This window comes from Taurulus bubalis (genome assembly GCF_910589615.1).
Source record: "Taurulus bubalis genome assembly, chromosome: 14".
NCBI classification, from domain to species: domain Eukaryota; kingdom Metazoa; phylum Chordata; class Actinopteri; order Perciformes; family Cottidae; genus Taurulus; species Taurulus bubalis.
In genome coordinates, this window is record NC_136602.1 from 14,671,358 (window position 1) to 14,694,249 (window position 22,892).

Sequence of the window (22,892 nt, forward strand, 5' to 3'; positions counted from 1 at the left end):
CATCATTTCCCCCAATGATGATGTTAGTCCCGTTTTATATTTACGGTTCTCTAGAATCTCTCACGGGTTTTTATTTGTTTGATTGTCAAGCAAACCTGAAAACTGCAAAAGAAGCTTGGCTCAGAACCGTTGCATGCTGAGAGATACAAAAGAGCTCATTTGCCGCGTCAAGTCCCAAAATATTGCCTCAAGAGAAAATGGCATCGGGCGATGTGAGTCACACAAAACAACTGCATGCATGAAAACCAGATGGAGCTGAATGACAGCCGACTGTGAGTGAAGCCGGTGTTTGAGAATGCCATTCACGATGAGCTATGGGACATCAACACAGGCACACACTCGGATGTGCAGACACATACCACAGGTGGGTTCATGGAGCGAGGTGAGATAGTGTGAGATTTGCCAACCTATAGGAGACTGAGTAATCGAAGAGTTTGATTCCGAGCGCAACATTTTGCTTCCGTGGTGATGAACTAGAAGAAATGATATCATGTTCAGCGGGAGGAAGGTTTAGTAGGAAATACAGAAATTGAACATTAATACAGAAGATAGCAGAGACAAGCAGAGTACAGAGAGCATTTTCACTTCACATTAACACAGAGGATTGTCTCATAGTGGTCTACTTATGGAGGCAGGATCAGTGATTGTACTTTGACTTTGCTAAAAATAATAATAAAACTAATTAAATAATAAAACTAATAATCTGCTAACAATGCACTTATATTCAAATTGAGGATTAGACTCTTAAACTCTCTGAAGCCTTTGATGGATCTGGAAAGGAGCAAATACAAATTCCCTTACTGTAAGTTATTTCGGAATTCTTTTATTAACTAATGAGACACTAATAACATTTACCATTTTGGTAAAAAGGTCATTTTTCTCTTATGGGCTAAATTGAATCTTGTAATTAATGTATGGTATACATATGCAATCCTCACCCTAAACTGATTTAAAATCACATTACATTGTAATTAGACATTGTAATGATTCAGAGACATTATTTTAGATCTGTATCTGTTAAAATATTCATAATATAATCTTTATAATAATAGTCAGACCATCAAAATCAGATTGATAGAGACTCAGCAATGTTCACCTTCCTAATGAGACTTTAAAAAATGCATTAATGACCCAAACTGCAATATTCTAGTCAGTCTACACACAGCTGGATGTGTGCACCTTTCAGCATGTAATCTGTTAGTCCTGCATTGTGACTTGTTGTGGTGACCTTTGACCTCACCTCTACAGGGGTCGTTCTTCACCAGAAACTCATCCAGAGCCATCCAGCCTCCTCCAACTCGCACCATCACAGTACTGCGTAAAATTCGTACTAAGCGCAGCTGCTGAGAGTCTCCAAACTACGACGGGGGGGAAGGAAAACAGAGAGGGGAAGTGTGAAAACCTTTGTACGACCTTTGTAGAAACACTCACTGCAGGCTAAAAGCAGTGCAACACTGGAAAACAGAATCACATTTATTCCAATTATTTTTATGCAATTATTTTTGCATTTCTTTACAATTTTTTTCTTTTTCTTTTTTGGAATTAGACAATTTAAATCCGAATTGTACATGCAAAAATCAAGCAGCCATCAAAGGTGCTTTTTGTCCACTTCAGCTCTGATTTCCTTTTCATGTTGCACAGATTTACACCAACAGGATTATGACACAAAAACATACATATTCAGTTTCATTCTCAGAGACACAAGTTACACAAAGGTCAATCCAACTGGTGTTCTTCTAGTATTGTGTGCTGGTGGGTGTGATTCAAATGTATTGTTTGTAAATTATATATACAAATACAAATCATGCTAAATCGACTGATACCTGATATTTACTCATACACACAAGCAGTTGATGTTAAGCCTGAGTAATTTACCGTTGAAACTAAATTATAAACTAATATAGGCTTTCTGCAGTTTTGATAACTTAGTAACAACATATAGTTTTTATATAGCTAAGTAGACTATTTTACTGACACATAATGTAATAATGTTTACTCTGAAATAGCAGAATCAGGTCTACTTTGATCTGTTACAGTTTATAGCAAACTGAACGTGAAGTCCTGTACGCTGCACAGTATTTACAGCTTTATGATATGGCCGTGGACCTTTTTTAAATTTGGAACAATTTCAGCTAATGTGTGTTTTTTGGTTTTATTAGTCTCATTCCGACAGCATCTGGCTTCAGTTTGCTGGCACCACTGCGGGTTGAGCCTGTGAAAAAAGCATTAACTGAAGGCACATTATTTGACCACCAGAAGGCACTAGAGTATAATACTTTCTTCATCATACCAACCACAGGAACAATATGCATATTATGAATATGAATGGCTCAAGGTTTATGAGGTGATGGACAGAAGTCAGCCAGTTGGATATGACCATGAGCATTAGCACAAAGACATCATTCACAAAGGACAATCACAGCCGCATGCTTTCTGTCCAGAAACAGTTCCACATCAAGATCAAGCGGACAAACAGCAATCTCCTGCAATCCAGCGCTTTGTTGCACTTTCTACGACAACGACTCGAATGCTCGGGATGCATTGACACGGATGCAGATCCAATGCAGCTAGCTTCAATGACACACCGAGAACAACATGAGGAATGGTTCAAATCATTTCCGTCTACTCCACTACAGTGTGACACGCAGACATGACCAAACAATGATGAGCCTCCGCTAAGTGCCTATTATCTTATGATGTCTCTTTGACTGGTAAAAAAATGTATGATTATTATAATGATTTAATGCCACTGGTGATTTAAGTGATCAAATACATTAAATGTGATGATGATCTGGAGAAAAAAGAGGGACAAGAAACATCTTAAGAATAACCATTTACCAGAATACAGCTTTCCAAAACTGCAACGTGTAGGTGGGGGGTAAGATTTTGATTTTCCCTGTTTGCTATTGTCTCATCGGCGAGTAAGGAGTCATGTAAGCAGTGCACCTGACCAAACTGTCAAAAGAATTATTTAAATTCATTGTTCTGTGACACATCAATACAATCTAGTTCATACAACACTAATGAATGCCCCTAACACCTCCCATTATTCATCTTCATCCAAACAAGCTTCAGGAAGCATGTGGCATTTGAACACATATCAGTAATGGAATTTAAACTGCAACATGCAATTTGTCAACTCAAAAGGTAAGAAAAGCAAAATATTCATTAAAATCTTCAAGGTTGCCAAACTATGAAAATAAATGAATAAAACAGTCTCATTTACACAAAAGTATGTCAGCCAATGTTGAGATAAATCATTCCCATGAAAAGCCAAAGGCAAGCACACAGAAAGCATTATTTTCCCACGCTGCCCAGCAGATGAATTTATGCCCATGGACTAATACACATTATGGGCTGAAATGGTTTTGGCTTGTAATATTGTATTTTCTGAAACTCAAAAGCAGATACATAAATATATAATAGACTATGTTTAACCTGGATTGTCTTATTTTTCAACAAAACAAAATGTCAGAATAATCTGAAAAATGCAAGAATCACACACTCAAAACACATTTAATTCTTCTTTCATTACTGACTTTAAACACCATTTAATATTAGACTGAAAACACTTCTTAGGCCAGAGTTCCTTATGGATTAAATCAGACGGCCATAGATGTTTATTTCTACTTCTGAGTTTCAGTCTGTAAACATCAGCCAGGAATCTAGGCAGAGAGTGTTAATTCAAAAGCAAACATATTAAGGCACAGAACAGAGGGGTAAAGACAGACTTTCATATGTACCTGGTTTCCAAGGTAGAACTGGTGATGTGAGGAACAATAAACATATAGAAAGGTTAGAGTTTTTAACATGTATTGGCTTTTATTGACACTTTTTCCAGCACTTACCTTTCTGTAATATTTATATCTGCTCATATTTAAAAATGTTCACAATCATGTATTTGTTGTAACAATTGCTTTAAATAAAACATGATTAAAATCTGCTTACCCGGTATTTGTTGGCACCAATCTGCTCTACTTGGAATCGTTTTGTACATTTGCATTTTGCCACTTGTCTCGTAACCTACAAGCAGACAAGATTTTATTGAAACAAAATTCTCTAAATGTGTCTCTCGATTTTAATTTAGAAATTCTTAACATGAGAGTTTGGATCACCTCATCTTCAATTTTGTCAGCATCTGTTAGAGGTTTGTAAGCATCCTTGTTGGGATGAAGAGCTGCCACAAATTCATAGTAGTCAATGTAGCCGTCACCGTCTCTGTCAAATATGTCTGCGACAGCGCTCATCTCCAGACGACTGGTGGGGAATTCTATTGAAGAAACATTGACGTGGTACAAAATGAGCATTTTGCTGGCTGTGGTACATGCCGTTCACTTGTGAGTTTGTATGTTTGAATGGCACTTACTGGAGGAGAGGATGCCCTCTATGAACTCCTGTCGGGTCACCTTCCCATCTTGATCTTTGTCAATGCGGCGGAAGAAGTCCATGACACGAGACTTCTTGTGGTTCATCCAGCGCATGTAGCGCTTCCGCCACACATCAAAGTCAAAGTTGGCAAATTCCTTCAACTGCACAGAAACATAGAGGGTCGTTGGAGCACAGATTTGCAGAAAAAAAAGTGCTTGTAATAATACTGAGAACAGGTGTGTTTAAACCTGAGTGCTTGATTACCTCCTCGAGTCTGTCCAAGGCATCATTGAGTTTCCTCCGTCTGTCCAAAGCCAGCAGCCACACGTGCTGCCACTTAGTGACCAGCAGGTTAACCCGCGGGTTCTTGGTTTCAACGGGAGGTTGGGTTGCTGACGCATACATTGTTTGTGTGGGAGAACGTTTTCCTGCAGGTGAAAGAAGACAAAAAACTCATAGTGACTGTGCTCTCACCATGTAATGAGGAATAGATTAGCAGTGACATCATTCCAGGTGCTAACATGGACTAAATGAGGATGTCGCGTCACCCTGCAGTGACTAAACACCGGGCCAGATGGCTGAGGTCACGCTCTGTGAGGGGTAATAATGGGCTACATACTTCCAGTTCTTCCTTTGTCAAGCACTGGGATGTGAGACTGGATTGGAGGCTCCAGAGCAGCCTTCCTTTTGTGTGTCTTAGTGATTTTGTCAACATCTGGTTGCTTCCTAGTCATTTCCTCCATGAATGCCTGCAGGGAAAAGCAACAAGTATGCATCCAGTATGGTTCATGAAAACTTAGAGCCTGGAAAAAAACCATCAAACCATTTAAATAATTGTTTTTACCTGGTGTTCTGCTATGAGGCTTTTGACCTCTCCAAGCTCCTGCGGCAGCTGCTCCTTGTCCTTATCGTTGAGGTTGGTCTCAGCCCACTGGAGCCATGTCAGCAGATTTTCCAGCAGGTCCTGAGTGGCTAACAGCTCAGTGAGAGCTGTGGCCAGTCGCTGCTGGTGCTGTCTGGCCCAAGCCTGCACCTGTAACAGTAACATTACACACATTACTGAGCTATTGCTTTCGTGTGATGAGGCACACACACACATACCACCAAATAATTGATTTGCATTGTGCTCTGTCATTCTGATCGGTATGAAAGGCATGTATGGAACTGTGAACTGACCTCTTCGAGCCGGGCTTTAATGATGGTGTTCCAGTGTTTGATGGTTGTGATAGAGTCTGGATGACAGATGACCAGAATAGCCTCCCCCATACTGGTTGCTTTATTGAGGGCCACTCGCTTTTCCTCCAGTTTCTTCATGAACTCCTTCAAAATAGCAAATGGGACAAGATTAGATTTTCAACTGGATTTTCTTCAGCAAAATTTAAATAAAACATTGCTTGTGACATTTATTTTTTAAATTTGCAGTAAGGCAGAGCTATTTTAGTAAGATGGAATCATAGCTGAGAAAATATCGGCAAAAAATATGCAGCACTGCGTTTGTGTTTGGAATGAAAGATCTCCTTCCAGACATGCTGCAATTACATAAATGGATTTGTTAACAAAAGAAGATGCCAGTTGACAAAAGAAGATGCCAGCATGTTACATGTATTTATTTAAACAGCCAACACTGTCCAAATGTAAAATATATACTTAAAGATATTGCTTAAGATAAGACATTATAAATATTTGCAATGCTTGCCATGTGTTGTTCGATAAGCGTCTGCAGAGCCTCCTCATCGTCAGGCAGGCTGCCATGGAAACGCAGACTCTGCTCCGCCTCAGCCAGCCACTCCAGCAGGATGTGAACCGTGGAGTGAAATTCCTCCGCCTGCAGCCAGAGGAAACAGATCAGTCAGGCTCCCAGAGTCAGTTTACGTTCTACCTGACAACTGTAGGGACATACCTGACACAGAGCCTGCTCCAGCCGGGCCTGCTTGGACACCGAGAGGTTGCACACCGTCTCCCAGCGGGTGCTGAGCTCCTGCATCTGGGCTTTGACCCAGGACGAGTCATCGTGGCTGCTCTCGATCAACTCCTTGGCTGAGCGCTTGAGGGCCTGGACGCTTACTGTCCTCTTCCCCAACTCCTTCTGGAAAACCTGCAGCGAAAAAAATAAGGGAAGGCATGAACAACGTACTTACTAGTTTAATATTGTTGTAATAACATATTTTTGCTATTTCTAATTTAAATGAAAAAGTAGAGGGAAATTGTACTTGTGGATTAGAACATTCACCTTCAACAGAGTCGCAGCTGTTGGTGCAGCAAAACATTGATAACTTCTGATGTAGTGCAGTTATGTTTAATAACAACATTGTGAATGACCAGACATCTTTACTGGACAGTAAACTTTAGAACAGGGCCTCTCAATGAGAAGATACAATAATGCTAACCCCTCTGTTGTTTGAATTATAGTGCAACGCTCATGTGGTTTAAGTGTCCTTTGTTACTATTGTGATGAGCAAAACCAGTGATGAAAAGAAAAGGGTAGTTTAACTTTTATGCTTTTAAACGTGCCACGAAAGACATTATTTAACCAAAGCTTTGTGTCATGCTGTGAGGTGGTCTGGTGTGGTTTCCTACCTTGTGGGTGTCAATCAGGTTGAGAACCAGGTCTAGGTCTCCATGTACGGGCTGGTCCTCAGCCAGTTGAGGTTCCACTCTGTACAGCCAGTCAATGAGAGCCTGGAGAGCGTCTGTAAACTGTCCGGAGAACAACAGGGCCTCCTCGAGCTTGTTTTGTCTGCAGGAGAACACACATTATGGATGGATTATGTATGCACGGAGAATCTCACCGCAAAACAGTGTGATTAGTAGTTGACGCGGTAGAATGCACTATAAAATGTGCAAAGATGTGTCCTTACCTTTCAACTGACTTGCCACAAACAGTGTCCCATTTGTCCCTCAGTTCACTCAGCATGTCATCCAGCTTCTGATTATCATCCCGAAGGGAGGTCTTGTCTTTCAGGGCCCGTCCTGTCCGAGAGGTGGTGTCATACACGGAGTGTTTGCTGCCAACAGCTTTTTGGAACTCCTGTTGATGAGAAACGCTGTCATCAAAAAGCTCCAACCTCCAAACAATAAAGAAGTTTGGCTTCACTAAAATAATGAACGAGGCAGACAATAGTCAAGGTTAGTAGATTGTTTGAAGTCTGTATCTTTAGATGCACAGGCTTAAGGTGAGCTTTCTCAGATTTCCCTCCTGCTACTGTTGGCATGTCAGATAGGATCCTAATCTGCGTGTATTGTGTGATTAAGGAGACTGTTTTCTGAGAGGGAACCAAAAAGGGGGTCAAATCTCAAGAGCCACCGCTCCACAGAGATTAAAAGTATCCAAACACAGTGGCTCCTAATACATTTGGTCCATCCCGGGATTATGATAGGATTAGCACAGTATCCGCACATAACGCTGCAGAAACCACAAGATAGGACTTGGTAGTCTGTATTGCAAGTAAATGCACGACTAATGTAGTTGGATTTGTCTGCTTCCAACACATGGCAAGTAAACAGCTGTCTCAATATTCCAATTTGTAAAAAATAAATAAATAATGAAACTCTTCTCTCAAAGGTCCCTGGTTATTTTAACTTTCATTCTTTCCACAGTGAAGTGTGATGAGACGACGCTCGTTCACCTTGTGCAGCGCCAGCTGGGTCTTGATTTTGTCCGGATCGTTGGCGATTTCCACTTCTGAGTCCAGAGTCCTCTCAGACTCGTCCAACCACTCCATCAGTTTATTCCATGTTTCATGGAACTAATGAAAGATAAAGAAACAAACAAAGCATTAAAAAAATATTAGATTTCACTTGATTTATGGCGAAATTGTTCAGATGATTGTTTTTTCAGGCCCAAGGAACAGAATAGGGCCCACACTAATGAAATCGCTAAAATAAACTGCAGACAGAACACAAAACAGGCTTAATATACGGTTTCCAGAGCTTTCCAATGATTATAACATTTAAAAAAAACAGCAGTGAAACAAAGCCTCCCAACCTGCTTCGCCCTCTTCCTGGCGTCATCCAGCAAACGACCTCGCTCAACAGACCGCTGCACCAGCTTCTCCCAGCGGCCTTGCACGCTGAGCAGCAGGTTCTTGATCAGGACCACATCCTGTTTCTGGCTGAAGTACTTCAAATGTGTTCCTGTCTTGTCCAGTTCAATGATGTCTTCCCTGTGGGAGTTCACCTCCGTCACGAACATCTGCAGAGTTCAGAGAGGAGGGACATTTCGGTCAGGTGTCATAAATTCAAAAGGGAGTACAGGCTTTTTAAATGACGGCTGAGGTAATTCATGTGATTGATGTGCTAATGAGCTTTGTTCTAAAAGACCAAACAGATGGAGTCATTGAGTCAATGTTGGCTTGATGGCAAAGCCAAATGGTGAATTAGTAAACATAAACTGCTATTTTGTGTATGACACTGACTTTTCACTGGCTAAACAAATGACACACCAGCACAGCAGATGGATTAAAGCCTTAAAACGCTTCTACTGAACAACAACAGTAACAGCAATCAACCACACACATGAAAAAGAGTGCTATGTCCTCATTCCCTCCTCTTCATACAAACATTACCTTATGCTCGTCAATCTGAAACATGATGGTGTCCATTATGAGGGAGGCCGGGGAAACCATGTTCAGCGTCTGCTCCGCTTGCGTCAGCCAGTTGATGAAGTCCTGCAGAGAGTTGTGGAAATCCGTGGCCAACGTCAAGGCTTCTTCTAGCTTCACCTGTAGACACAACACATCATCAGGGTCCACGCATAGAGGTGGAATTAATCCTGTTGTCTTTTGTCTCTAAAACTGGGCTCTATTATAAGCTGCATCCTCCTGCTGAAAACAAACCGTTCGGTTGCCACAACACCAGATGAAGAGGAGGGGGAAAACAATTACATTTCACATTTGTGCCGAACATGACCTCTATTTGAAGAGAGGAAGTTAACATCTCTGGAGAGGCTGATGGTGGAGCAGAAAGGGAATGATGAGCTTTTAATCGAATGAGATAAACATCCACAGTGACTCGATCGCTGGAAAACATCCACTGGCACAAGCTCATCACATGGCTGTAAATGCTGTGTTAATGACGTTAAAAACCTGATGAGTCACGGGTAATAATATGTTTCTTTTATAAATTGTGGATCATGTTGAGTCTTGCTAAATATGGAATTACAATTCAATAAACAGTACTTATTATATTATTTGATTAAACTCTTCTTTGCTTGAATTGATTTGTTCGGCCCACTAGACAAGAGAAGTGTCACATTGCCGGAGAGAGTTTGGCCAGCAGCTGCAAGATTTACCCGACTGAAATTCTGGGAACGGGACCAAAGTTAATAGGAAGCAAAAGCAAAATGTTTCAGCAAACTCTCAAGCAAAATGAGGAACTCCATATCTGGAGTGAGAGTGGAAATGGGAGAGGAGATTTATCTGTTAAATTATGTTTATTTATTGTAGGAACAAAAGTGAGAAAATGTTGTCGCAAAGGAATAATACATAAATAAGATGTCAAAAAGAGCAACATCGTGACCGATGAGTCTTTATCTTGGCTCAGATGTTACTTTAGCTCTATTATACATCTCATGTACTTGTCGAGTGTTCACTGTACATATGAGACAAGACCACAGTTGTTTTCCAGTAAGTCGCCTGCTGTGATCTACAGTGTAACCACATCCTGTGTGTCGCTGCCAACACGCCGGCCTTACACCATTCATTACCAGCAGTGGGATTAGAGGGTTAGAAACACAGAGTCATGGCTCAATAGTATGTCAGCGATAGCTCCATGGCACCTAAAGCTGATGTTGTGAATGATTAGGCTTAGAGCTCTGTAGCTCAACCACAGCTCTTTAGTCGTTACATACTTTTCTCTCAGCGGCCTTCCCCTGCACAGCTTCCCACTTGTCCTTCAGGTTGGCGAGGTCCTGCTCCGTGTTGCTGTCAGGACCCTCGGGTGTTATGGCGAGCAACTGGTGACCCTTGTTCATCAGCTCCTGATACAGCTCTTCCTTCACCTCGAAGGCAGAACACAACTCCTGCAAAAAGACAAGAGACATTAGGGCATGCTTTCATCATCAAACACACTAAAGTACCACCTAGGTACCGCTAGGGAAGTCTGCAGAGTCTAAAGTGTATGTGCTGAATCTGCCGGTGCACTTTATTTTGATGTCAGTCCAAATCTAGTCCCAAAATGGTGAAAAAATAAGCTTCTCAGAGGCTCGTTCCCACCAGCAATCCCTCTGTTTTGGCTCCATAAAATGTGACTACTGATGCTTGTTCAGGGAGAGATGGTTGTGAAAGTGTCCCCCCATTAAAGAAAAGGAAAACAAAGGAGGGACACATTCCTAAATTCATTATAGTCAGACATGGCTGAATCAATTTGATACACTTTTTGTGATCTTCTGTATGGGAGATGCAAGTAGTGTATTTTGTAATGTCATTTAATTTTCACACTTAGATAAAACACAGAAAAGACATCGTCGTCTCATTTGCAAGCCTGCCATCTGCATGCGGCCTTTCATATTGTTAAACACATACCAGATGGGCGTTAAGCTGCTCCCGGGCCGTGTCTGGTAAGCCTCCCACAGCCTTTGATGCCAACAGCTGACGCTCTGTGTCTTTCAGCCATTGCTGCATATCTTCTATCTCACCATGGAAACCTTGGGCCTACAACACAATACAACCTGAGTCAGGACAAAAGGTGTCACACACATTCATTGTGAGCAGCCAATGGCTCAGATAGGAGGATATCTGAGTTATTAATTCCTTGGATTCATTCAGCTACCAAAAGTAGCTATTTAGCAGTATAAATTAAAAAGGCTCAATTGTAATGAAATTAAGTCTTTGATTAAAAATTAAAAAAAATTGGAAAATGTCACTTTTATTTTTAATGAACTGTTAAGTAACCTGTTGTAAGTTAACTAGATACCAAATTAATTAATTACCTCTCAACCTGGGACAGATTATGTGTTCTTGAAAATTATTTTTAAACATATTTTGAACACAAATCAAAATCCAGGACATATTTTATATATATATATATATATATTTATATTTCTGTTTCTCATATCAAAGCACCCCGCTAAAGGTCAAAGTTATACATAGAAAGCAAAGGGAGGAGGGGGGGCAAACAAAATAATCCCTCCTCCAAAAAGGAATTATGACTGGTGTAATTTACTTGCTCCCTTGGAAGAAAAGAATCAATCACAAATTATGAAACATACAGAATTATAAATAAGGCCTATTAAGATGTGGTGAAATGTTAATACCTGAAGCAGAGCACTCTGTAGTTGTTGCTTCCTCTGTCCCGTCTTCTCCAGGATGTCTTTCCACCGCTGGTTCAGGTTCTCCAGTTTGCTCTGCAGACTAGAAGCTTCCTCTCCAGCGCTGGACTCCACCAGATCCTTACCGGCCTTATTGACGGACTCCACTGTTGCCTTGTGAGCCAACACATCGTTCTGAAGGACCTGTAGAGATAAAGCAGCCGATGTTGGGTGGATGGATTTGAAGCACGAAGGACAAAACTAAAACTGCCTGGCTTAAATTTAATTTTGGTACATTTACTGCTTCCTTTCTTTTCTGATGCTAATACCATGGTCATACAAAGGCACCTTTGACTTCTGAAACTTGTTTGAATTTGCATGGAGAAAAAACTAAATGACTCCTTGTCGTACATGATGCTTGGCAAGCTCGATCTCGACAGCTTTGGGGTCTCCTCCCGCCTTCCTCTGGTCATTGAGCAGCTCCTCTGTGTGGCTCATCCAGGCCAGCAGCTCGTCCAGTGCGTGCTGAAACTGGCCCAGTGCCAGCAGGCCTCCCTCAAGTTTGTGCTGGATAAATGACAGATTAAACCATTAGGTATTGCAGTGCGTGAAAACACTTGACAAGCATACAATACAACATATTATACAGCCTTTAAACCATTGGTGAGTCCGTGTTATTGTCCATAGAGAGTTATTGCAAACTGTATTGAAACAGCATATTGCCACATTGAACAGGGTAAATGAAGCTGTTTCCCCTCTCTGACCTGTCGGCTGATGATCTTCTCATCCAGATTTTCCCAGAGCATCTTGAGCTCCGACATTGGCTCCTGGATGGCGCAGCGATCATCCTCATCCGTCACCTTCTTCAGCAGGAGGCCTGCCTGGTGGTTCAGCCGCTCCATCTCAATCTGCAGCTGGTAGGCCTCTCCTTTGAACTCCTGACACACAAAAGCACATACAGTGGTACAACCCACTCAGTCAACAGAAGTACAAAGCTTTGAGGAGAATACACTTACTTGACCCTACTAGCTATGTCTTTTCAGGACAAGATTTGTCTTATTGTACATCAAAGACAGTGTGACTAGTTGATAAAGCTATTTTTTCCAGAGCTTTTGTACTGAACATAAACACAGCTGTTGTATGACAGAGCCCCTGTAACAGTGAATACTGCAGTAAATAAGTACATTGATAAGACACAGAACAAGTTAATTATAAGAATATCCTGCTGTTATATATATTTGAAAATAAAGACAAGACTGTACCTTGAGTTCTACAATCTGCTGCTTGACAGTTTCCAGGTCTGTGCCCACGGGTGACATTGTATCCAGTTTGCTCTCAAGAATATCCACCCAGTCAAACATACCCTGCATACAAGGTGGGAAACCATTGTTACTGGGAGAAAACAAAGCTTAGTGAACAGGGAGTCAAGTTTCACATCTTGTGTCATGTTATTCAATCTTACAGGCGGTGGACAACTGAAGTAAACAAACAATAAAATAGAAAAACAAGCCTAAATGATATTATGGGTGTAATCCTTTAAGTATGTAATTATACAAGAAGCCATGAAGAGGACTCGTCCTTTCCCACCATAAAAAAATCTTCATTTACACAAGTCAAACTTTGAGACAAATATTGTAAAGCACTGGGGTTGGTGTTTATTGTTTTAAAATGAATAGGTCTCTCATAAAATGTTGTATCACTTAATTCTAGTGCAATAAAAAAGCACTGTAATCTGTGGTTTCACTAAAAACTGGCTGGCTCCCTGTGTGTGTTTAACTAAAAGCATGTATATGTCTCTATGGACAATGATATTCAATAGTCAGTCATACAATGAAGAGAAACAACAGCAATGAAAAGGACTGTATGAGTAACAGCCTGCAAATCTCACTGTGTCACACTTCATTCATTCAGAGGATTATTTCACATTATTTTCTTCAAATACAATGAAGCGGTGATCAGCGTACCTGCAGGCCATCCTGAAACCGCACAGCATTCTGCATGGCTTCTTCCAGCCTCTCTACTCTTTCCTTCCAAGTCTTATTGAGATTTTCCCATGCTGAGTTCACCTGGAAAAATTACACAAGTAAATCACCGCAAACCATGCACCAAGAAAACAGCATGGGCACATCAAGTGAAGACGAAAGAGTACGCATGCTATCTATTACCTCGTCAAGACTTTTCTTTATGACGGGCTTATCGGGTTCCCCGCAGGCTATCATAAGCTCTGCACCCTGGTTTTGAACCACATCAAGCTCTTCCTGCAGCCCATCGATCTCCTCCCTAAATCCCTGGAGAAACCAAAAGCAGTTGTTAAAACAAAGAAGCGCTGCTACACTATTAATTACCCACTGGTTGATTCAGTAATTTCCTTTTTGGGGATCTGTCTACCTCAACAAACTCCTGCTGCTGTTTGACGACTGATGGATCGACTCCGGGCTCCTCCAGCTCTCTCAGCAGGTCCTGGCTGTCTTTGATGGTGACGATGAGAGCACAGTGGTCGCACCAGAACTTGTCGGCCATGTCCATCACATCCAGCAGCTTCGCCTCCCGCTCCTCCAGTAAGGCCTGGATATCGTTCCAGAGGAACACCATCTTGTCCAGTTTGTCTTGTACAACTTGGGGGAGAAATAAATTAATATATGAAGAATCGATTAAAAACCTAAATGTGGAATACAAACAAAATACCACAAGCATGAATTCCTCAGCTGGAGAATACATCTCACACATGTACAGGTTTAATGAGAAACTGTCTCTTGCTTTGATTTTTACTTGTACCTACAAAAAGAATGGCATCCTAATAAAGCCACACCTGGAGGAGAGCTTTCACAGTCCAGTGATACAAAACTCAAGTCAAGATCTAAAGCCAAGGATTTTAAGAATGAATACACATGTTGTGATAGGGGGAGAATTAACGGTTTGGACAGTGATTGTTCAGTATGTTTATCCAACCTTTTATTAAGCTATTTGTCTTATTGGCTCTTATTAATCACACCAACGCCCTTTTAAAGGCATAACCATTTTGACTGGATTGCATTAAATAACAAAATGAAGTGAATAAATCAACTAAGATTATGTAATATACCTTTGGCAGAAATGTCCTTGTCTGCTCCTTCCGATCGTGCAATCATCTCCTCGCCTCGCTGCCTCAGTGTCTCATAAGAGGGCTGCAGCTTCTCCAAATCCACAGAGACGGCTTTATTTTCAGTAATATGCTCCCTGATCTTGTCCACCTCCACGGAGATGGATGGAGGCTGCCGCAGGCGTTCAACGATTCGTTCCAGGGATTCCAGCATCGGTTCGATTTTATCATGGAACTGGTGGAGAATGAAGAGAGGAAACACGTCAGTTTATAAATATACTTCATGATCTAATATGGGCAGCTGGAGAAATGTGTGGCTCTCCTGTTACAGAAATACACTGTACATATATATATACACACACACACACACACACACACACACACACACACACACACACACACACACACACACACACACACACACACAGAAACTGCTCCTCACCTGGGTGGATTTGGAGATGGACTCATCCAGAGTAGCAGCCTTCTGCTTGACGTCAGCCTTGAGTTTGGTGTAGAGTTGGTCCGTAGCTGTGTACTTCTCTCTGATGGGCACTCCCTCCACCGGGCTGAGTTCAAGTAGCTGAGGCCCCGTCTTATTCATCTTGTCAATGTGGGGCTTGTGCTCTGAAATCAGCTCTCGCATTTGCTGGAGAGAATATCACTTTGATTAAACTTATCATTGCTTAAATAAAAGTGATGTTCTGAACATATTCTGTTGGCTTCTTACCCTGAGTTCCTCTTGCTGCTTCCTGAGTGTTTCGTACTCAATGGAGGGGGGCGGCAGCTGGCTGAAGGCGCTCAAGGTTTCCTGAAGCCAGGGCCACATCTCTTCATAGGTCTCCCAGAACTGACTGGCCAGAGACTGGGCTCGCTCCAGCTGCAGACAGCGCTCCGAGTTGAGCTGACTGACCATGCCGTACTTCTCCAAGAGCGTCTGGGTCCTGGCCTGATTGAAAACCAACAAGACCCTTTAACACCTGTGCATATTCTTAATGAATAATTACCCATTTCAAAATTGGAAATAAATTGCTTTCACCTTCAAGGTTTCTTTTTCGTCTGGGTTCTTGCTGTTCATGATGGCCTTTCCTGTTTTCACAATATCGTCCACTGCGTCTTTGTGCCTCATGATGTCCATGGAGAAGGTCTAGAAAACCGGTAGAGTGAGTTTAACTGGATGTTACAAAACAAAAGCTCTGTTTACTTTACTTAGTTTAAATGGAGGCCTGTGTCTGCAAACACACAGCAACACACAGTATGATAGGCAAACCTTCTGTGCTTGGAGCTGGGATGTGGTTTGGTCCTGCTCCAGCCTGATCTCGCCCATCGACAGCAACTTCCTCTCAGCTTCAGTCAGCCAGGAGAGTTCAGTGTCTGCAGCCTGCTCAAACTGGAAACAGACAAAAATGACTTTCCATTGCAGAAAACGTTTCAACTCTTAATTAAAAATGGATATTACAGTAGAAGTAGAAGAAAAAGCTCTTCATCGGTTGCTCTGGTTTACCTGCTGTGACTTGAGTATGTCAGCGTTGATCTGGTCGACCTGCTGGGTGACGGTGTCGCACACGGCTCGGTAGCGCTCATTATCTTCAGTCACCAGCTTGTCCAGACCCTCTCGAGTGTGCCAGGGGATCAGATCCAAGAGAGAGCTACTCAACTCATTCAGCTTGTCCATCACAGGTTTTTGGTCTTTGCTCTCCTTCAACAAGTCCTGGACAAGATTACATTAAACACATCAAACACCAACTTTAGCATAATGATTGAGATGTATTTGTAAAGAAGAGATATTTTATGTTAAAAAATTACATTTGGCATTTATTTCTTTTTCGAACCTGAAACTCTTACCTTCTGCCTGCTTTGTGCCTGAATGAGCTGCTCGCCTGCTGGCTCCTGATCAGCAAAAGCGCTGACCTCAGCCTCTACTTTTTCAAGCCAGGAGCTCAGGTCTTCATGGTTTTGCTGCAGTTTAGTAGAGAGACCAGAAACCCGCTCCAACGTCTTCAAAACGCTGTCACTCATAGAGTTGATCTCAGCGTACTTTGTTTTTATTCCATCCAGCTTGCCTTGGATAACAACCACCTCATCACCTATAAATAAATATTGAAATAATGTTATATTAATTCAAGGAGTTTTGCACTTCTGCTTTACATCATGGTGCTAGATTACAGTCATGTAAGCAACATCCTGCACAAATTCACAAAAAACTGATTTTTGTTTTGGAAAAAGACTTGACTACTGTTGAACTGCTCCCTAAATAAGACAATACGCCTTATGATGTGTATTACAGAGACAAAACTGTTTGCTGACATTCAACACTATCAACTGTGACAGGAAAGTCATAAAGTCAGACATACCTGTTGTTTGCTTCAGAAGCTCCATCCCATTAGATATGGCTTGATCCACATTCTTCTTCCTCAACACAATATCACTTTGTAGTGCCTAAAAGGAGAACACAGCCTAAAGTCATTGAGGGGGAAAATAAACTTTCCGCTGTAAAGAAAGGCATGGCGCACAAATCATCCAAATCAAGTGGAACATGATTGATGCAACTTAAATGAAAGGACAACATCATGGCCTGAGGAGGAGGAGTGTATACCCATTGTTCTGCCAGCTGCTTTTCAAGAACATCTACTTTGTAGTCCTCCACGGACACTTCGCTCAGCCTTGAGTACACCTCGTTGAGCCAGTTCATGAGTGCCACTTCGTCCTCTCCAAACACCTGGGCGTTTGCGAGAGCCTGCTGCAGCATCTCGGCTTTCCTCCTGCATCGCTCTTGGAGCTCTATGTATCTGGCCTGGGTGAAGTCCAGTTTGGACTGAACAGACTCTTTTTCGTCCATTGAGCTCACAGTCTTGAGCATCTGACCCAGACTGACGGCCTGTAACAGGTCTTTACTGTGATTCATAATCTCCTCCTCTAACGCCTGACCACAGGGGATGGGAAACAAACCAAAGGAAAATGACACAAACAGAAAACACGTACACAAAACAAAAATATGAAACTGAAATTTAAGGAAAAACTGAATGAGAAATAATGAAAAGCACAAACTTAAAGGGATGAGCAAAATGAATGAAACTGAATTTGGCTGGACAAATCTGATTGGGTCATAAAAACATCCAAAACATAAGGGAATGATGGAAAATGATGGATATTACCTTATGCTGAGAAATCTGATCCTCCAGCTTAGACGTCTCAGTGCCGATGGGTTCGGAGTTGGCTAAGTGTTTCTCTGTAGCGGCGAGCCACTCGCTCAGGGGCTCGAGTGTCTCATGGAACTGCTGAGTGACCACTAAGATGACCTCTAGTTGCTTGTGCCTGACACATTCAAGCAGATAGAAACAGCAGTGGATCAGGAGCAAAGCACAGCAATGGACAGAGTGACAGGCAAGTTCATTGGGAAATGTTGAATATACCGTCTTTATATGAATTCATCTTCAGTTGGACTAAAGTGCAAGTAAATTTGGGAGTTTTACATTCATAACACGTTTACAATATTCCCTGATCCAAACAAAATTACCTAATAAAAACTTTCATTAACACCACTTTAAGAATAGTTTGACATTATGTTATTTCTTGTTGAGAGAAGACTGATATTACTTTTACATCTATTCAGTGCACATAGCCGGTTAGCTTAGCTTAGCACAAAGACTGGGAACAGCTAGCCTGGCTCCGTTTGAAGGTAACAAACTGCCAGGCCGTTTCCCCGTATTTCCAGATTTTGTGCTAAGCTAGGCTAACCGGCTGCTGGCTAGCTTCATATTTACAGTACAAACATTAGAGTGATATTGTCTCTTCTAATTCTTGGCAAGAAAGTGAATAAGTGCATTTCATAAATCGTGTAACTATTCCTTAAAGTTCCAGTGAGAGGAAGATCAACGTGGATTTAGGAGTTTAACATTCTTTATAAATTTTGAATATACCCCGATCTAAATCCAGGCAAAAACACAAATTCAATAAGGGGAACACTTTAAATCTTAAGGGGTTTTATGAGCAACTTTTCATTCGGAATCACACAGGAGCATTGCATTTAGAAGGACGTTTGGTGGTTCATACAGACCTGTTTTCAGCCTTCTTTAGCAGAGAGTCCCACCTCTGCCCCAGGCATTCAATCTCTTTTGCAACCTTCTCTTTATCCACAGACTCTGCTAGTTCTGCAACCCTCTCTCCCTCTTTTTTTATCAGCTCCACTGTTGGCTTTCTGTCATCCAGCAGTCTCTGTAAGAGCTGTCAAAGACAAACAAAGGAGGAGAGTTATTTGGCGCCTCTAACCACAAGCTTTGCTTGAGGGTGAAAAACAGTACATTTAACTGGCACAAATTAAGTTTCTATTAAACAAAAAGCTTTGTGTGCCACACTTGTGTTTACCAATGAATGTCAATTAAATAAGACGAAGGGCAAAATCATGATGTTGTGTGGCCTTTTTTAGTGTTTAAGTGGAAAGTAGACCTGTTAGTGTGTGTTTATGTGCTTGACACGCCTTACTTTCTGCTCTTGGATCTGTGCCTTGACAACTTTGAATTCTGCAGATGGTGGTTTTTGATTGGCCACAAGCTCCTCTGTGTCCGTCAACCAGCTGAGCAGGGATTCCAAAGCATCCTGGAACCTCCCACAATGCAACAGGGCTTCATGCAGCTGGGCCGAACGCTCAGCAACCTGCAGACCACATGGTTCATATAGATGTCACCTTTGAAAGCTAACTTAAAACTGCACCCAGTAACTTATTTAAAGCATGAAACTAGAACAAATAGTATGAACAGATGAGTCATTACACTGACAATATCGCTTTGTAATTTAAATTATAATAACCACTATTCACAAGCAAAGATCAACCAGTTAGACCAGTTGTATAAAACAAATAACCTTCTTATTGAGGGTATTCCACTTGGTGTTGACTTCCTCCAGGTCATCCTCAAGCTTCTTGGTGCTGGTGCCTTTGGCAGCATTTTGGATCAGGCTCTGGCCGAGGGAGCTGATGTCTTGAAGCTGCGTCTGCAACGGATCAATGTCCTCTTTCTGAAAAGCCTGAAGACAAATGGAATCAGAATGAATATTTGAAATGATGAAATTACAATTTCACCAGTTTCATTTGGAGGATCATTGAACCAACTGCATTACTTTTCCAGTGTGAAGACCAGAGATTTCATGATGCATTAGTTTAATTATATTTTTCAAAACTAATAGAGTATCTTCTTATTTCTGAAAAATCCCCCTTTAACATTGAGTTACGACATTGAGTCCGCGACCGTGCTCTAAACATCACTTTGTGTGGCTAATCTTCACACCAACCCGTTCTCTGAAACATAAAATAAATATATAAATTTGATGATTTAGATCTAAAAAAAATGAATGCCAGGAAGTTATCCCAAATCCTGAGACATGATTGCAAAGACATTACCTCTGGTTTGGTGTTAAACATCGAGCTGGTATAAACAACTCCCTAACCAGTGAGCAACTTCCAGAAAAGCAGAGTTAACAATTAAATCACAGCTGTGCACAATCACATAGACAGACTTCTAGGCTGAGATAGTGAGCAAAACCTAATCAGATATAAAAAAAAAAAAACTCATCTGGAGAGGTGTATAATCGAGTGAAACATGTGCTGGAATAGCCAATGAACAAAACTAGCAAAGGAAGAAAGATTTTTTGAGGCACCTGTGGGGAGTAAAAACCCATCGGGTTCATTTCAGGACATGCAGCGATGGCATTCAGTAAGGCCTCTATCTCCTGCTCTCCTGCGTGCTGAAACGTCTGTAAACTTTTCGGCAGACATGCCTCCACCGATTGCAGAAACTCCTCCAGCTCCTCCATGCTGTACTTGGACGCTCCTTGTTGCAAGGTACATGGTTGTGTTTGCTGGCGGCTCTCTATGGGTAGAGTTACAGAGTTCCCGTATCTCTCCGGCTGTGTCACCACCACACTGACCAACTCGCAGTCTTCCTGAGATGACACATCCTCTAACAGCTCAGCGGTGGACAGCTCATCATAGTCTGTTAACGTCCTGGAACGCCATCCAGAGCTGTCGTTTTGAGTCCTGGAGGCTGACCCTGAGGATAACCTCCCTGTGGAGTATTTGTGTTCCCCATTACTGAGGGTATCCTTTTCATTGAGATTCACCACACCAGATTCCGTTTGTCGCAGTTCCTGGACCAAACTGCTGCTGTGGTAAAGAGACAGATTGTCCCTTGCAGGTGAGAAAGGGAACTCCTCCTGCCCCGAGCTGAGTGACCGGCCGGTTCTCAAATCCCCGGACATATGCATCGCCTCTGAAGACGAGAGGCTCCTTGTACCGGGGCCTCCTCGTTTGTGGGCTCTATGTGCGTGCCGCTCCCTGTCCACAGTAGGGCTGTACAGACCCGAGTCCTCTTCAGATGTCAATGAGCTGGTCATACTCTGCCCTTTCCTGCCATTGATCAACCCCGGCCTCTCAACACTCCCGGAACGCAAGGTCCCACTACGGCTCGCATACTCGCCCAAATTAGTTGGGGCAAAGGTACGCCATGAACGTCGATGATGCGGATGATCCTTCTTCTCCCCTCCCTGGAGACGCGACTTAGGCAGCACTGTATCAGTCGCCCTAATGATGTGCCCATTGAGCCGAAGTCCATCAAAGACAGCACGTTCGTCCAGCATGGCAGGTTTGCGGTTTCGGAGCTCAAATGAACTGGAAGCAGAGAGAGCTCCATTTCCACACAGGTTGCTGAGGTCCAACGTGCGGTTTGTGTAAGGTAGGGTGCCTGTGAAGTGGCGTGAAGAAAGGCTGCCTTTAGAGCCCGAGTCTATCTGCTCGTTGAGCCGGACAGTGTCATAAATGGACCTCTGGGGCACATAGCAGTCGTCAATGTTCAGATCCTCCTCCTCCCCCTTCCCCACACAGGAAGGGTTTTGTTTGAGGCAATCTGGTCTGCTCAGCGGTTTGCCCATGATAAAACAATTGCCACAACTCACTACAAAGAAATGATTAAGGACGTAGTGAAATCCTTTGAGGTATGTGTTGCTTTAGTGCAAAAGGAGTCATTTAAAAAAAGAGCACAATGTGACCAATTTACACGAGAAACAACTGTGTGCAAAGTAATTGTTCTTTTTAAATGAGAAGTTATGAAATAAATACTAAATGTTTCCACTTGTCTTTCAAAGTCAAATAAACAATTGCTCATGGAGATTTTCTTTTAAAAACCATGAACCTTTTTTTTAATAAAAGGCTTTAGAAATACGAAAATGTCAAACAATATAAAATCCTAAATCCTAAACAAATGCTAGGACTGTATAGCAGCGTCATAATCCGTACGGGGAATAAAAATCCAGTCTTTCAATACAGTCACCTATCCAAAGAATATTGCCCTAGGCTCTTCTCCCGGCATTGAAAAAACTATTCCTCTGGTCCAAAGTGCTTCTTTTCCCCTGATATCCTTGCAGCATCCATGCGAGCTTTAGGAAATTCTTCAGTGCAAAGTGAAAATATCCACAGGCAAGGCTCTACCAAAAACTGTTGGCAGTTCTGAGGAGAGCTGGTACTCCTGGATAAACAAAAAAGCCTGCCCTTTCTCTCTCATCGCTCCCTCGCAATGACAGACACCCTCCTGGCAGAGCATTTCATGCCCCGCCCCCGCTCATTATTCAGACAACATCTGCCACAACTCCATTTGTGCAGAGAGCCGCTCCGGCACATGTTGATTGGTGGACACATGACCCTTTTTTTCTCCTTTTTTCTAATACCCCCTTATGTCAGCATGGCCCATATGACTTCACTTCTAAGCCATCTTCTGCATCCTGACACAATCGCTCACTTTTCTTTTTTCATTCAGTGACTGAGGGAATGGGGAGGGGAAGCGATACGCACCAGCTTTTCAACTTCACACACACAAAAAAAACCTAGACCAGCAGGCAGCAGTAGCTCTCACTCTGATGACATCACACTATTCTGAAATAGATACACATTTTTCCTTTTTTCCTCTCTCTTTGCCCTCTGTTTTCTTCGTGTGGACGGTTGCTGTGGACCCTGCAGATATTCTTAATTACTGTGGAATGCTGAGGGAGGCACAGGTCCCAGGTAATTTAACACCAACGTGTCTGCCAAGTGCATGAAGGCGCTTTTTATGTTCAGTGACCAGGGTAGGAGAAGGAAGTAGAATAGGGGAGAAAATGAAGCAAATTTATTTTTGTTTCCTGGATTGTCTACGCCACAGTAGCTCGGTCAGAAGCTGA

General features: G+C 42.2%; 1 protein-coding gene across 1 annotated transcript in view; it reads right to left on the reverse strand.

The window, feature by feature from the left end:
- Positions 1–22,892, reverse strand: part of dst (dystonin) — a gene marked incomplete at its 5' end in the record, with an annotated part of 100,839 nt that overhangs the window by 4,699 nt on the left and 73,248 nt on the right. The window contains 40 exons of the mRNA XM_079229655.1: positions 360–473; positions 1,241–1,358; positions 2,839–2,955; positions 3,744–3,761; positions 3,949–4,023; positions 4,116–4,270; positions 4,367–4,529; positions 4,633–4,796; positions 4,988–5,117; positions 5,213–5,401; positions 5,545–5,688; positions 6,065–6,193; positions 6,269–6,463; positions 6,946–7,105; positions 7,227–7,396; positions 7,995–8,114; positions 8,354–8,560; positions 8,934–9,089; positions 10,217–10,387; positions 10,890–11,018; positions 11,621–11,818; positions 12,026–12,181; positions 12,379–12,552; positions 12,877–12,978; positions 13,579–13,680; positions 13,780–13,902; positions 14,003–14,229; positions 14,697–14,928; positions 15,136–15,339; positions 15,421–15,639; positions 15,730–15,837; positions 15,961–16,080; positions 16,195–16,401; positions 16,536–16,777; positions 17,045–17,129; positions 17,287–17,613; positions 17,846–18,005; positions 18,748–18,914; positions 19,173–19,343; positions 19,551–19,712. Of these exons, the coding sequence (XP_079085781.1) occupies positions 360–473; positions 1,241–1,358; positions 2,839–2,955; positions 3,744–3,761; positions 3,949–4,023; positions 4,116–4,270; positions 4,367–4,529; positions 4,633–4,796; positions 4,988–5,117; positions 5,213–5,401; positions 5,545–5,688; positions 6,065–6,193; positions 6,269–6,463; positions 6,946–7,105; positions 7,227–7,396; positions 7,995–8,114; positions 8,354–8,560; positions 8,934–9,089; positions 10,217–10,387; positions 10,890–11,018; positions 11,621–11,818; positions 12,026–12,181; positions 12,379–12,552; positions 12,877–12,978; positions 13,579–13,680; positions 13,780–13,902; positions 14,003–14,229; positions 14,697–14,928; positions 15,136–15,339; positions 15,421–15,639; positions 15,730–15,837; positions 15,961–16,080; positions 16,195–16,401; positions 16,536–16,777; positions 17,045–17,129; positions 17,287–17,613; positions 17,846–18,005; positions 18,748–18,914; positions 19,173–19,343; positions 19,551–19,712 (6,310 nt within the window). The remainder of the gene's footprint in view (positions 1–359; positions 474–1,240; positions 1,359–2,838; positions 2,956–3,743; positions 3,762–3,948; positions 4,024–4,115; positions 4,271–4,366; positions 4,530–4,632; positions 4,797–4,987; positions 5,118–5,212; positions 5,402–5,544; positions 5,689–6,064; positions 6,194–6,268; positions 6,464–6,945; positions 7,106–7,226; positions 7,397–7,994; positions 8,115–8,353; positions 8,561–8,933; positions 9,090–10,216; positions 10,388–10,889; positions 11,019–11,620; positions 11,819–12,025; positions 12,182–12,378; positions 12,553–12,876; positions 12,979–13,578; positions 13,681–13,779; positions 13,903–14,002; positions 14,230–14,696; positions 14,929–15,135; positions 15,340–15,420; positions 15,640–15,729; positions 15,838–15,960; positions 16,081–16,194; positions 16,402–16,535; positions 16,778–17,044; positions 17,130–17,286; positions 17,614–17,845; positions 18,006–18,747; positions 18,915–19,172; positions 19,344–19,550; positions 19,713–22,892) is intronic.